We start from the raw sequence: 15,681 nt of genomic DNA, 5'->3' as shown, positions 1-15,681 counted from the left end.
CTGCCTCCGCACGGAGTTACCACAGGGTGTGGCGCACTTACTTTCAGTGGTGTGAATCCAGAAACTATGATCCTCAGGTGTTCCGGGTTTCCAGAATCTTGGAGTTCCTTCAATCAGGTTTGGACCTCGGCTTATGCCTGGCCTCTCTGAAGGTTCATGTGTCTGCTTTGTCTGTGTGGTTTCAGCGACGGATTGCTACACTAACGAATGTTCACACCTTTTTCCAGGGTGTTCTCAGGATACAGCCTCCCTTCGTGCCTCCTGTGGCTCCTTGGGACTTGGAGGTGGTGCTACGGGTCTTGCAGGGTCCTCCTTTTGAGCCTCTTGAGGCGGTGGACCTCAAGTGGCTGACGTTCAAGACCGTTTTTCTCCTAGCAATTGCTTCTGCCAGGAGGGTGTCAGAGTTGGGGGCGCTTTCCTGTCGCCCCCCTTTTCTGATTTTTCCCCAGGACAGAGCGGTGCTCCGCACTCGTCCTGAATTTTTGCCCAAAGTGGTCTCCAAGTTCCACATTAATCAGGAGCTTGTCGTGCCAGCTTTTCAGTCACCTGATCTTTCAGCTGGTGAGGCTTCCTTGGATGTAGCCCGGGCACTGAGAATCTATGTGGACCGGACTGCTTCGGTTAGGAAGTCGGATTCGTTGTTTGTCCTCCTTCGGTTTTCACAAGAGGGGTTGGCCTGCCAACAAGCAAACGTTAGCCCGTTGGCTTCGTTCAGTTATTTGTGAGGCTTATGCACAGGAGGGTTTACCTGTGCCAGCCTCTGTTAAGGCTCATTCCACTCGTTCTGTGGGTCCCTCTTGGGCTGCTAGACGTGGCGCCTCCGCTGTTCAGCTGTGTAAGGCGGCCACTTGGTCTTCCATTCAAACTTTTTTGAGGTTCTATGCGTTTGACACCTTCGCCTCTCAGGATGCATCCTTCGGGCGCCGGGTACTACTTTCAGCACAGGAGCGTCCCCGCCCTTAGTTGAACTGCTTTGGGACATCCCCAAGGTCAACCCTGTGGACCCCCTATGGACCCTGAAGTAGAAAACAGGAGATATGGTAAGAACTTACCTTTGTTATCTCTGTTTCTACGAAGTCCATAGGGTCCACAGGGCGCCCGCCCTGACGCACCTGGCTTCATATGGGCTGTGTGGCTGGTCACCGGTTTTCCGTCTCCCATTTCTGTGAGTATGGTTTCTTGTGTGTTCCAGTCTTCCTTCTCTCTGTTTAGTCTCCTCCTCCGGCCTTAGCTGCTTACCAACTGAGGTGCCTGTGGTCGGGGGCGGGGTATAGAGGAGGACGGATCCAAGTGCATCCTGGGAGCAGCAAAGCTTTAACTGCGTGGTGCCCGTGGATCCAGCTATACCCCAAGGTTAACCCTGTGGACCCTATGGACTTCGTAGAAACAGAGATAACAAAGGTAAGTTCTTACCATATCTCCTGTTTTTTCCCCAGGTGGGGTTACCTCAGCAGACCATCATGCCCTCTCAGAGTCTATCTCAGATTATGCATACTCCTCCTGTACCTCAGCAGTCTGTCATTTCCTTACAGAGACTACTATAGGCTATGCATTCACCATGGGTAGATGTTTTCTCTACTACAGTGCAAAGTCTGGTGACTTCCTCTACTGCCCTTCAGACCATGTTGCAGGGTGAGAAACCCCTGAAGCCAGCTAAGCGTCCTGTGTTGTCATCTCAGTCCACACAACTCTAAAGGTGTGTACACACTGGGCGATCAGGAAAGACTACGATTACGACATCGTAATTGTACCGTCATTCCTGATTACCTGTAGTGTCTGGACTGAATGATCAGTCGTTCAGTGCAGGCACAGTCCATCATTCCTGAACATGCCAATCTGTCGTTATCGGCAGATTGGACTGCATGTTCAGGCAATGGATAATGTCGGAAACGACCAGCGGGAGCGCGCATTTCTCGTTGTTTCCGACATAAGTGCACGATTACTGAGCAATTGCATGATTACGATGTCGTAATCATGCAATCGCTCAGTAATATCGCCCAGTGTGTATGCACCTTCAGAGTCTGAGATGTCATCTGACGACCGAGAGATTGCTGATACCTCTAACCCTGACTCACCTCTGCAAGAGGTGGAGACTAGGTCAAATATTAATATTCTTGCCTTGGTGCGTGCTGTCAGACCCATATTGGTAATAGACCTTGGCCTCCGCCTGGCCTCATTGAAAGTGCATGTCTCTGCTCTTTCAGTATGGTTTCAACAAAGACTTGCTCCGCTTCCGGATATCCACACCTTCCTCCCAGGTGTCCTCCGGATTCAACCTCCCTTTGTCCCCCTAGTGGCTCCTTGGGATTTGGCGGTAGTCCTCCATTTGAACCAGTAGATTCGGTGGAACTTAAGTGGTTAACAGCTAAGACTTTTTCTTCTGGCAAATGCATCCGCCAGGAGGGTGTCAGAGTTGGGGAGCTCTCCTGTCACTCCCCTTTTCTGATATTTCACCAGACAGGGCTGTGCTTCGCACTCGCCCTGGGTTCCTTCCTACAGTTGTTTCTAGTTTCCACATTAATGAGGAAATTATAGTCCTGGTCTTTCAATCACCGGACCTCTCAGCAGGTGAGGCCTCTTTGGATGTTGGTCCGTGCCTTCATGATTTATGTGGACTGTACCAGTTTCCTCCGAAAATTGGACTCCTTATTTGTGCTCTATGGATTTCACAAAAAAGGATGGCAAGCCAATAAACAAACTGCACCCAATGGGCTACAAGCAGCGTTTGACTCACAGCCCCACTGAGCAATCATTAACAAACCCGATTAAACCAATGGGCAAGGAGTTCACCCTAGTTTAAGAATTCAACAATCAACACATCGGCTTCATTACATCCCCAGAGGAAGGCTGAACAGCCGAAACGCCAATACATCCAGCAAAACAAGCACGGATAGCGATTAGCCGCTGTCACATGAACACAGCCTGCCAGCAGCCGCAGTCACATGAACGAGACCAGGAAGTGAACAGGAGGAGGACGGGCGGCAGCAGCGCTCAGGCTGGAGGAAGAAGACTCGCAGCGGACCCACCAAACGATCCAAAGGGAGCTACGACCTCCAGAGCCAGGCACCTCCCCAGACGGACAACTCCACGGAAAACCAGAAAAAGGCACACCGGAGGAGGTGTCCCATGGTAGGAGAAGACAGCCATTTGAGCCACAGAAACCCGATCAACCCAAAGGTCCCCAGCACCAGGACGAAGAAGTGCACCTTCAACTCCAAGAAAGATGGGACGCCGCTCTCCAACGAGAGCTTAAGGTAATATCTTTAAATTACTGCATTTAAGAAGAGACATTGACACCTCACAGGTGTTGAAGCAAACCCCCCCCTACCCACGACACTGATTATACGCTAAGACACTAGGCTACGTGTCACAGCATAATCAGCATTTCAGTGACTGTAACATTGACCATTTGCTTACACTGTAGAAGAATTAAGCTCATCGCATAGGACCCACTGGTATTCTATAAATACTACATTTATGTTATGATATAAATCAATTTTACATTAAAGGCTTTCCAGCTTACAATAAATCTCATATCAATGTCTGATTAAAGCAGGTATAGAGACATCCAGCATCTCACACATTAGTTTCCTGTATAACGTCAAAAACCAATCCACCAAGGGAAGAGCGCAGTCAGTAAACCTTATGGTTACTTTTTACCTATACTATACCCCCAGGTTAGGGCATCCTGTAGCTTACTGCAGCACTATTCGAACCACCCACAAAGATCCAGTGCGCAGAGCCGATCCATTGTCCAATAAACAAACATTGGCTAGATGCCTTCCTGTTCCAGCATCTGTTAATGCTCATTCCACTCGGTCTGTGGGTCCCTCATGGGCAGCTCCCCGTGGCGCCTCGGGTATTCAGCTGTGTAAGGCGGCCACATGGTCCTCTGTCCAGACCTTTCTAAGGTTCTATGCCTTTGATACCTTTGCCTCTCAGGATGCTTCCTTTGGGCGCCGGATTCTCCTCTCAGTGCAGGAGAGTCCCCACCCTTAAAAGGACTGCTTTGGGACATCCCCAAGGTCTCCCTGTGGAGCCTATGGATCATGAAGAAAATGAGTTATGGTAAGAACTTTCCTTTTGTTAACTCTTTCCTCGAAGTCTATAGGATCCACAGGGCACCTGCCCTGATGCACCTGGCTTCATATGTTGCTGGTCACCGGTTTTCTGTCTCCTTCTTTGTGAGAATGTGATTCTTGAGTGTAACAGTCTTCCTTCTCTCTTATCCTCCTCCAGCCTTTAGCATATTAGGAACTGAGGTGCCTCTGGCACAGGGGCGGGGTATAGGGAGAGTGGACCAAGTGCATCCTGGGAGCTGAACGCTTTTAACTGCGTGGTGCCCGGATTCCAGATCCATCACCTACACCCCTAAGGTCTCCCTGTGGACCCTGAAGAAAGAGAGTTAACAAAGGTAAGTTCTTACCATAACTCTCTCTTTCTCCATCTAACCACGGCCTTCTATGCATGCAGCTGTGCGTCTGGGAATGCAGCCATTTGCACGGACATGCCCTCGACACTCTCATAATGCGACCCCTGAACAGAATTTTGCGTGCACTACTTGCCACCTCCCAGTCACCGTCCAGAAACACCCATCACTTTTCCACTACATTTTTGTAAGCGTCAGTCTCGATCGCAATAGCACCTTTGTGCGTACTCTGTGTAATACATGTGCCATAGAGGTTTACAGTAATTTTTGCTCATGCTCCATTGCAAATAATGTATTTAAGTATTTGAACATCAAAATTGTGTGCGACTTTGAGCCAGGCCCCATGTACAAATAGCGACTTTCTCAATGTGGCGGATAGCGTATTGCATTTAATAGTTGATAGAAAAAGAAAACAGTTTTTAAACAGCTATTCTGTATAAATTCTGACTATTGTGTTATGTTGTTACGAGTGTGTCTTCCTATATAACCTTTTATTATAACAGATCTATACAGACCGTAAAGAATGTAGTGCTTTTGCTTTCTACTATAATGTAATTTAGTGGACATCAAAATAGCTCTAGTCTTATGCTCGGTTTATCTTCTACAGGTCATGGAAATCATATTCAACAGGCTTTTCTTATTGTATACTCAGCTGGAGACCATAACACCTTTTTACTGACTCATTATCGAGGAGAGGAGTGGGCGTGAACTCCCCCATATAAAGTACAGTAAAACAAATGACATCCAGCACAGATATATAAAAATGCAAGCACACACATGCAAGGACACAATGATATGGAGGGGTGTGTATAACAGCATTATATCTAGAAAATAGTAAGCTCCTGTGTATGGTGGATGTACAGACAATGCTGACTTCTTACATCCATAGTGACACTTTGTGAAGAAATTACACAATTCTCATAACATCAATCATTTTTATTGTTAAGAGGCTGTTACATAACAAGAGTAGGTAAACAATGTTTTAAAGTTAGCACATAAAATATAAACAAATGTGATTATTGTAGCCGTCACTTTTCAGACAGGGATCCTTTTGCTTTATCCAGTTTGTCTAGTATGTCACTGTAGAGACCAGCCATCTGTATAGACAAGAGGTTTTTATTATATCTGTGAGACTATATTAGTGCGCTGACATGTTCTTATACAGTAAGGGTCATATATAAGCTGCGGACCCACAATCTTTTTTTTCATGTGCATAAGTGACCTATGGTGGATGCTCCAGGACAGGTGCTTGTCACATCAAGTTCTACTATCTGCAATCATTTCATTTTCTATTTCCGTTTTTTTTTTTTTTAAATAGTGCTTAGTATTTAGATTAATTTATTGCTTATAGTAATAAAATGAATGACGACTCTTTATTACATGTTACTGTTGTATCACTATTGCATGGCTTGAAGAGTAGCTGGTGTAACACGGGGTGTAAAAATAAGGACTCGCGACAGACAGGTATAAATAGATGACTGTAAACGTCCCAACACTCCCAGTGCTTAATGGTCAGTCTGCTGCAATGGCCTGCCGCCACAATCTGCCATGCTCTTTTAGCACAGCCACTCATCAGTCCCTGGCACTAAAAGGGACTTTGGCCTACTAAACTGGCCGCTAGCCGGCGTCCGTGCACAGAGCACTGGGTGGGTGTATGAGAGTTTTGAAGTCTTCCTGTTCTCATAGAAACATAGAATTTGACGGCAGATAAGAACCACTTGGCCCATCCAGTCTGCCCCATTTTTAAACATATTATTACCTCAACCCTTATTGATCCTTACTTCTTCTGAAGAATATCCTTCTGTCTATCCCATGCATGTTTAAATTGCTCTACTGTCTTAGCCTCTACCACCTCTGATGGGAGGCTATTCCACTTGTCCGCTACCCTTTCTGTGAAGTAATTTTTCCTCAAATTTCCCCTGAACCTACCACCCTCCAGTTTTAGAACATGTCCTCTTGTTCTAATACTTCTTTCTTTGAAGAATGTCTCCTTCCTTTACCTTGTTAAAACCCTTTATATATGTGAACATTTCTATCATGTCCTCCCTATACTTTCTCTGCTCCAAACTATACATATTAAGATCTTTTAGTCTTTCCTGGTACATTTTGTGGTGTAGACCTTGCACCATTTTAGTTGCCCTTCTTTGTACAGTCTAATGTATTAATATCCTTCTGGGGATTTGGCCTCCAGAACTGAACACAGTATTCGAGATGAGGACGTACCAATGACCTATACAGTGGTATTATCACTTCTTTCTGCTACTGATTCCTCTCCCTATGCAACCAAGCATCTGACTTGCCTTCCTCATTGCTTTGTTACAATGTTTGCTTGCCTTTAAGTCACCTGAAATAGTGACTCCTAGATCCCTCTCCTCTTCAGTAGTTTCCAGTATAGTGCCATTAATACTATATTTAGCCTTTGGATTTTTGAGACCAAAGTGCATGATCTTGCATTTTTTGGCATTAAACTGTAGTTGCTACGTTCTTGACCATTCCTCTAGTCTACCTAGATCATCAATCACTTGTTTTACTCCTCCTAGTGTGTCTACCCTATTGCATACCTTTAGTGTCATCTGCAAAAAGGCATAGTTTCCCTTCTATACCATGTGCAATGTCACAAATAAAGATATTAAAAAGCACTCCAGTCATGGTTCCAGCTGGGTTTGTGCAAGCCAGAAAACCCGGAGTAATGGTGCATAAACACGATAACTATATCGTTGAACGATCTCCCGAGTGTGCTGGATGATCAATATATCGATCAACCAGCACACCACCAACCCACCAACGATGGACCCTATAGTAACCTAGTTGATATCAACCAGGTTGGCCTGCATGCATGGTCGATGGACGATATCTTTATCGTCCATAAGTGCCTGCTGTCGTTGGTGGGTTAAAGGCACGGAAAAATGCACGATATTAACGATATGATCGATATCATTATCGTGCATTTTAATCGTACCGTGTGTACGCACCATAACACACCTCCACTGCTACTGCAGAATGCACAGGAGTCACTCTAGCCTCCTTTGGCGGGAGCTGATCCCACAGGAATGTGGGCAATTCAGGTGAGAGACAAACTCTCACCAAACTGGGTAGGCGCTTTCCCACTGAAGTGCAAGGTACACTTATACCTACCGACAACACTGATATATGGGAATTCACTTTTATTTTATCATTCATGATATATATAATTATAAATGGTTTGATGTTTTTATCCAGGAAAGGAGTAAATTTGACATGGCTTACACGATCATAATTCCTGTTGTTTGTCTTATAGTGTCTGAATTTTAGGAATCCAGATTATCACATAGGAGCAGCAGGTTGTCTACCCTTAGGCCCTCAGCTCATCAACACTATTGGGGTGATTCAAAGTCAGATGGTATGCTATCGCAGCTGCTACCATGGTAGTGCGATAGCACTATTATGGTAATGCAGCAGGAGGTGTCACGCCTCCTGCATGCATTACCGATTGCAGCATCGGATCATCTGCGTGATCCTCGGCCAGCTGAGTGACAATGGGATCACTGAAGCTGGCGATCGCAGATGCACAAAAGAGGCCAGGAAATATCGGCCTCTTCCCTCCCCCTAATGGCGGTGACACAACTGTTTGAGGAAACAGAGGCCATCGTCTCCTCTCCCCGCCAAGAAACAGTAGCAGACTTAATCACTGATAATCTGCTGCCGCTGTGTGTGCAAACACGCAGGACCCCCCTACTGCACTTGTGCAGTATAGGTCTTGCGCCGGTGCAGGCATGCACCATCGGGTTAGCGCACATCTCTGAATTAGCCTCTATGTGAGTAATTAACCATTTTTAATACTGTATCAGCAGCACAGCCTAAACTATTGGGAGCCTCTTCCTGTTTCACTTATATTACTCGCACAAATTCACTGGAAAATTTTCCACACAACACAGAGAGGCCGCAAGATGGAGGCTCATCACATTTCCCATGGCATTAAATCCACCTATTTATTCAGAGTTGGGTGCATCTATGCTGCAGCATTGCCCCGATGCATGTGCTTGTGAACGTCGCCGTCATTGCTATCATTTGTACCTCCCATATCCCTAGTGCAAGAGATCCATGTGAAAACAGCCTGATCTCTGCGGTAGCTAGCCTCTGATTAGCCAGTAATTCTGTCTATGGCACATTTATCCTACGTATAAATGTCCGTTTGCCACCCAGTTACACCCACTAAGCCGCAAGCGGAGATGCATATGAGTCTAAATTGCCCATAGTTGTTTAAAGTTGAATATGCAGGGTGTGACATATGAGATCCGTCCAGAGCAGACTTACCTGCAACTCTGAAACTGGTCCAGTATCCACTGTGGTTGTTTCTATTCACTTTCTCTGTCACAATCTAGGACAGCTAGGCCAGGTACACATCAGAACGACGTGTATCCCAGCCGACCCACAGCCCGAATGGAGGATATATAGGGCAGCTGTACACAGCACGATGCAGTGTACGACCATGCGATATACCCTTCCATCCCTCATGCGGTTGTCAGCGACGTCATTCCATCTGACGTGCAGCACATCCGATGGGACAATGTCACTGGTGATGCACGTAAATGCGCAATTGAGGGTACACAGTGAGCGATATGAACTATATATTGTTCCGATCTGTGATGGAACAATATATCGTCCAATATATCCCTTGATGTGTACCCAGCCTCACAGGGCTGCCATCAGTGGCATAAGGTGGGTAAACTTGTAAGGGGCCCAGGCTCTCAAGAGGACCTGGCATGGATGATCCTGTCCAACACTTCACTGAGAATGTTCTCCTGCACTCACCATAATGATCAATTGTACTACCAACTTGTCTTCAATACTGAAGCCATAGTGGCTAAGTTATTTAGCTTTTTGTGGATTTTTGATCTCCACAAAAAGGGCTTCCGCTTGTACAACTCAAACATTAATAGAGATACACTGATAGCTGAAAGTTAATTCACCTGACACTGATGTTCTCAAGACTTTATGTAGGGAGACAATGAGCACTTTACGCAGCAAATTGGGAGCTAAAAGCATCTCTGTTGAATAACTGAATCTGCCAATCTCCAAGAAATGTATCTGAAACTGATCCCTCTGCATGCTCAGGAAGACCCATGAAACAAATATTATTACGCCTTAGTCTACCCTTCATATGCATATACTGTAACAGCTGCCATTTGGGACAAGAGATCTGCAATGGTGTCTTTCATAGGAGAAGTAAGATCCTCCAGGATCCTCCCGATCTAAGTGATGCCGAGAACGGACAGGGGAAGGTTAGGTTTAGGGCTCCCGTGGGGGACTTAGGGTTAGGCTAGGGGGAGGGAGGGTTAGGCACCCCCTGGGGGGACTTGGGGTTAGGCACCCCCCACCAGGGGACTTGAGGTTAGGTGGTGGGGAAGGGGGGATTAGGGTTAGGCACTGGTGGGAAGGTTAGGCACCCCTAAGGAGGGTTGGGGGGGGGGGGGAGGTTAGGTTAGTGAATACTTGCCAGGGGACGATCGGGATTTTCAAGCATCCGGCGGTAAATCATACCGATTCCCCTCTAGACCGGGAACAGCACCAGCAGATCGAGCGTGGTGAAGACAAAATGGCAGCGGCCAATGAGGCATGGAGCACAGGAGCCCCTCACCTCCAAGACCATGCAGATGCATCTGAGCCAGTAGAGGGAGCAGTCACGTGCGGGACAGCAGACACAGCAGGGCGCTGTCTCACTTCAGCGGTGTAAGTTTCAGCCCTGGACCACCAGGGAAACAGCAGAAATAATGGATTATTGGCGGAGCTACAAGCTGCTGCTTACTGCATACTTGGCCAAGCCACACCCCCATCAAGCCTTCAATTTTACCTATATGCTTCAGGCTGGTCCTGGACACTATTCTCAGTCTCCTTTTCTATGTGTGTCAGTCTCTGTTAGTGTGTATGTCTGTATCCAATGTTTGTTTGTGGCATGGCAGAGTTGGGGTTACAGAGGGTTTAATTTGTACTGGGCCCTAGAATTTCTGATGGCAGTTCTGATCTGAGACAAAGATATATTCAGGAAGTGAGAACTAATGACTGCTTCATCCAGTAGTGTATTCTGCTTTTTTATCATTTCAGAACAAGGTCAATGCATAAGATTATACACCTTTATTTTCAACTTTAACAATAGGATATGTACTATTTTTTTATTTTTTATTAATTGTATTGTTTAATAACAGGTAAACAATGTATGAGTTGTGTTTAAGGTACCATTATAAACTGTTCCCATTGCATGGGGCAGCAGTCATATAACCAAGGAAGTATGGTTGATTGGGTGGTCATTCGTGTACTGTGCTAATGGAAGTTCCTGCGACCCAAATTAATGAACATTCGCTGGCTAGGTCATAGGGGTGGGAAGGGGGGCTAATTCACCTGGATGGCAATGATATGGGTAATAAGTCAGTAGACTTCATATGCAGCATTAATGCAGATATGACTTGTTAGAATGGGGGAGCATTACTACTCACTCCAATATGGCTTCTCCAGGGATGATTCATCCTCTTACCAAGATGACCACCAGAGTTACTACTGCACATGCACTGTGCCATTTTGGTTCTGTGTAGACTGACACAGTGGGATATGGACATCTCCCCCTTCAAGAGACCTGCTGCTTTTTCCCACCATACTGCTGTTCCAGGATCCTGCACCACTATGTGCATGGAGAAGACGGTTATCAACTGGTGAGTTGTCCCAACCCCACTACGCTTTATGCCTCAACCAGTGTAAGGGAGTATGGCTGTACTGCACCTTTACTTATCAATAAACTAAACTACTTCTTAAGCCACAGGTTCTCAAACTCGGTCCTCAGGACCACAAACAGTGCATTTTTTCCAGGTCTCCTCACAGAATCCCAAGTGAAATAATTAGCTCCACCTATGGATCTTTTAAAATATATCAGTGAGTAATGACTACACCTGTACACTTGCTGAGTGAACTGTGTGGGGTCCTGAGGACCGAGTTTGAGAACCACTATGTTAAGCCACTGTAATTCAAGTACCTCTGCTAAATTCAATGGGTATGGCACTAATCCCGATTTACTCTGTCCTTGAGGTACTTGTGAACACACCCAACATTCAGTCTGGTTTAAGACCTTACCCACTAAGGAATGGTAGTCCTCTACAGGATGCTCACCCAAATACAGATTACTCTTGGACTGACATCGTTGGATGCATTTATCATCAACAAGGGACCCACAGTACTCACAAATACAATATTCATCAGATAATAACCCCTCACACTGTCTCCGAGTTTCGTGATTAACAGATCTCTTAACCATTCCTGTACTGAATTCGACCATATACCGCTCTGATTGTTTTATCACTCTCTCTCTCCCGACCGCACTCCATCGACATAACGGTCGGCCTCCCTCTCCGTCATCTGTCCTCCATCACAGAAACAGGAAATCCCGAAACAAATAAGGATGAGGAGAACCCTGGAAGGAAGCAAAACACAAACCCAGTCTGCCACTCCATTGCTGGAATAGTGGTCTGCTAAATTTCTATAGTTCAGGTGTTCCACTGCAGTCTCTAGCTCTCCCGAAACAGGCTCGCAATCGACAGGACCATGTTATCTATCTCGACTCCGCCTTGTATCTCCTTCGGATAGTTGACCTTCCTGCAGTGAGTGGAATGATCCAGGTATCTCTTTCTGCTACCTTCAACGATGTGGTACTTGTCATCAACACCTGATACGGACCTTCCCACTGATCTGTCAAACAACCTGATCGTAAGAAATTTCGGATCATAACATATTCTCCAGGGTCAACATCATGACAGTTTGTTTCTGGCATTTCATGTGACAACATTTTCAATTTCTGTTGCTGCTGTTTCAGCTGTTTACTAATTTTTATAAGATATTTCACAGTCACCTCAGTATCACACTTCAAATCATCCTGTGGACTTACAATCAAATGAGGTTGTCTCCCAAACAGTATCTCAAAGGGGGACAGATTAAGAAAAGATCTAGGAGTGGTCCTGATACTATGGAGGACTAGCGATAAGGCTTCTGGCCATCCTAATCCAGTTTCAGACATGATCTTACTCAGTTTATTTTTAATAGTACCGTTCACTCTCTCCACCTTTGCACTGGCTTGCGGTCGGTAGGGAGTGTGAAGTCTACTATTAATACCCATAAGCTTACACATGTTCTGGAAAACATCACCAGTGAAATGAGTACCCCCCTATCACTTTCTATGATTCTAGGGATACCGTATCTGCATACAAATTCCTGAACAATCTTTTTAGCAGTAAAAACAGCAGTATTAGGGCAGCTGGATATGCCTCTACCCAGTTAGTTTGTACTGATGTATTTTCTAATACATACTTGAGATTTCTGCAAGGTGGTAATTGAATTAAGTCAATTTGTATTACCTGAAAAGGACCGTCTGTCGGAGGGATATGGGATGGTTCGGTAGGGATTGTCTTCCCGACATTTTTCCTCAAACAAGTCAGACAGGACATTGCTATCTTTCCAGCTTGAGAAAAAAGCCTGGTGCACACCAATATGCTCTGACCAACTTGCACATACCTTCTTTTCTTAAGGGAGTCAGACCGTGCGCTGCCTCAGCCAAGCTTGGTTAATATGCCTTGGGAGCAACAGGCCTACCTTGACCATCTCTCCAGAGTCTGGAGGACTCCTGAACACATCCCTTCGATCTCCAGACTGCCTTTTCCTGTAGGGAACTCAAATTTTGCATCTCAATTAATTTCTGCATGTCTATGGTCTGGAAGACCATCGCTTTATCAGTTGTTAAATTTATTCGTAACCTTGCTGCCCATTTGGCAGCTTGATCTGCACTGTTATTGCCCATTGACACCGGATCTTCTTCACATGTGTGGGCTTTGTATTTGACAACAGCTACTGCCTTTTGTATCTTTAATGCATACATTTTATCACTGCTGGATTTATTAAATATAATAAAAATGGAATGATATACCATGAATGTATGTGTGTGAAGTGTACATGCGTGTGTGTATGGGGGGAATATATGATATACTGTATGTTTATTTTAAGGGAATTTAATTATTCATCTGCTTTTCCTGCCCTACTCATGGTCTAGAGATAAATTGTGGAGAGCAATCTATCAGAGAAAATAATTTGTGCACATGTGTGGGTGGGGTCTCATGGTAATGTAGCCATGACAGTATAAAGAGTGTTCTTCGTCATTTACAACAGCATAATCCTGTGCATAATTCTCCTATGTCCGTCTGTCTATGACAACTCCCATCCGTATAAAAACATCAAATCTACATTTTCTAACCTTGCAGTAAAAGTCTGATTCAAATACTCCATACAATCATGTGTGTCAGTATACCTGCAAAACTCACCTTCAACCAGAGATTCACCTTCCTCCACCCTTGTGCATCTCAAGGCACATATGGTAAGTACGTTGCTGGATTTAATGTATTGCACCTTTCACCTTGCTGAAGAGACATGTCTGGTTTGGGCAGAATTGTAGTATCATGCCCTAATACTACATCCTGCTCTTATTTACCAGAAGAGCAGTTGCAGCTACACTTCTTAAACACTTTGGGAGTGATCTTGCTACAGTGTCCAATTGTGCACGTAGTATGCTACAGGTCTGCTAGTGTCACCATGTCTTCGTGTGAGGACACCTGCTGTGCAGCCATCAGCTTCCGTACAAAAGGTAAGGATTTGCTTTCGGTTTTGCGGCAGTGTCATGGTTTGTATGGCCTGTATTCTGTCCGTTGTCAAATGTCGTAGTCCCTGGGTTAGACAGTGTCCCAAGTATTTAACCTTAGTCTGGCATAGCTGTAATTTGTCCTTTGCACCCTTGTGCCCTGTTTGTGAGAGTTGAAGCAACAACAGTTTAGTATCATTTAAACATGACAAACGAATCAGAGCACAACAACAAATCATCTACATATTGAATGAGGACAGACCCATTGCTTGGTTGAAAAGATTGCAAACAGTCATGTAAGGCCTGAGAAAAACTACAAAACTACTGGGGTTATCTATGAAACCCTGGGCAATCGTGTCCATGTATATTATGCCCCTCTGTAGGAAAATGCAAACAGATATTGACAGTCAAGGTGAAGAGAAACAGAAGAATGCAGAACATAAATAAATGACAGTAAAATGAGTACTTGACCCCTAGCACTGACTATCTTTCATCCTCCAGCAGAGCGTTTGCTGTCACTGTGTGAGAGGGTAACTGTTGAAAATTTCCTGAATCTTGTGAGTGCCCTTTCTGAGTGTATCTATGTGTTCTCTTCTTATGTGGATCCTGATTTCTCGATCTACAGTACCTTTTTATGTGTCCCTCTTTATTACAATTATAACACCTTACTGGTTTATGTGTATTGTAAGTTTGTGTCCGTGTATATGCTTCCTGTAGAGCCTGAATGCTCGCTGCCATTAACTTCTCACTCTGTGCTTCTTTCTTCCTGTTAATGTTCTTATCATGTTCTATGGCAGACTCTCTAAGTGCAGCTACAGTAATTTCTCTCCAGTTAGGTAGAGAGGTTTGCACCCTGGTCTTTAGATTATCCTTGAGACCGTCCATTAATACCGTAACAACTACTTCCTTGTGCTGTACATTATTTTTAATATCTGCTATCCCAGTGTACTGGGTTATTGCTAGCAGTGCTCGGGCAAAATAATCTGATGCCAATTCACTATCCTTTGATTTAATAGTGAAGATCTTAATCCAGTTCACTACCACTGGAAAATATATATCCAACTGTGCGATTATATGTTTTTTTGGTTTTTTTACCTGGTTATCCTCCAATACACAATCCTTAATAAACTTTTGTACATCAGTATTGAAAAGGAGACAGGCCCCTAACACCACTTGCCAATCTTTATTAGTTGGCTCATGAGCATTACCCAAATCTTTAATAAACTTCTTGGCTAACTTTTTCCTAGGGTCTGGGAAGTCCGACATTATTGAATGTAATTCTGCTCTCGTCCATGGACAGTGCATTTCTACATTCCTTATGGGAACTATACCATCTTTGTCCGGTTTCCCATTGGGAACTGCAATTGTACGGACAGAATGTGTACCTACTACCTCACTTTGTTCAGGATTACCTCTCCTAGTACGGTCTCCACTAGTCTCACCCATTTCAGCTGCTGGCCCTGCTGGTTGGATCGCTGCCTTTCCTCTATGTGGAACATCTAATATATTAACAGCATGTGTAATGGCTGAAATTACAGTAGGTGCATCATCTTCTACCAAAACATTTTCCTGGAGGGGACTTAAATGAGGATACAAGTTACTTATTACG

The 15,681-nt window shown here is 44.8% G+C and overlaps 1 protein-coding gene across 1 annotated transcript in view; it reads right to left on the bottom strand.

The window, feature by feature from the left end:
- Positions 1-5,457: 5,457 nt before the first annotated feature.
- The window catches only part of TEX11 (testis expressed 11), a 358,563-nt gene continuing 348,339 nt past the window's right edge, over positions 5,458-15,681 (bottom strand). Inside the window, exon 29 of the mRNA XM_088444985.1 lies at positions 5,458-5,526. Coding sequence (XP_088301111.1) covers positions 5,458-5,526 — 69 coding nt within the window. The remainder of the gene's footprint in view (positions 5,527-15,681) is intronic.

The sequence above is a fragment of the Taudactylus pleione genome, unplaced genomic scaffold (assembly GCF_031769625.1).
Source record: "Taudactylus pleione unplaced genomic scaffold, aTauple2 ptg000375l, whole genome shotgun sequence".
Classification (NCBI taxonomy): Eukaryota; Metazoa; Chordata; class Amphibia; order Anura; family Myobatrachidae; genus Taudactylus; species Taudactylus pleione.
This window is presented reverse-complemented; position numbering and strand designations above follow the sequence as displayed.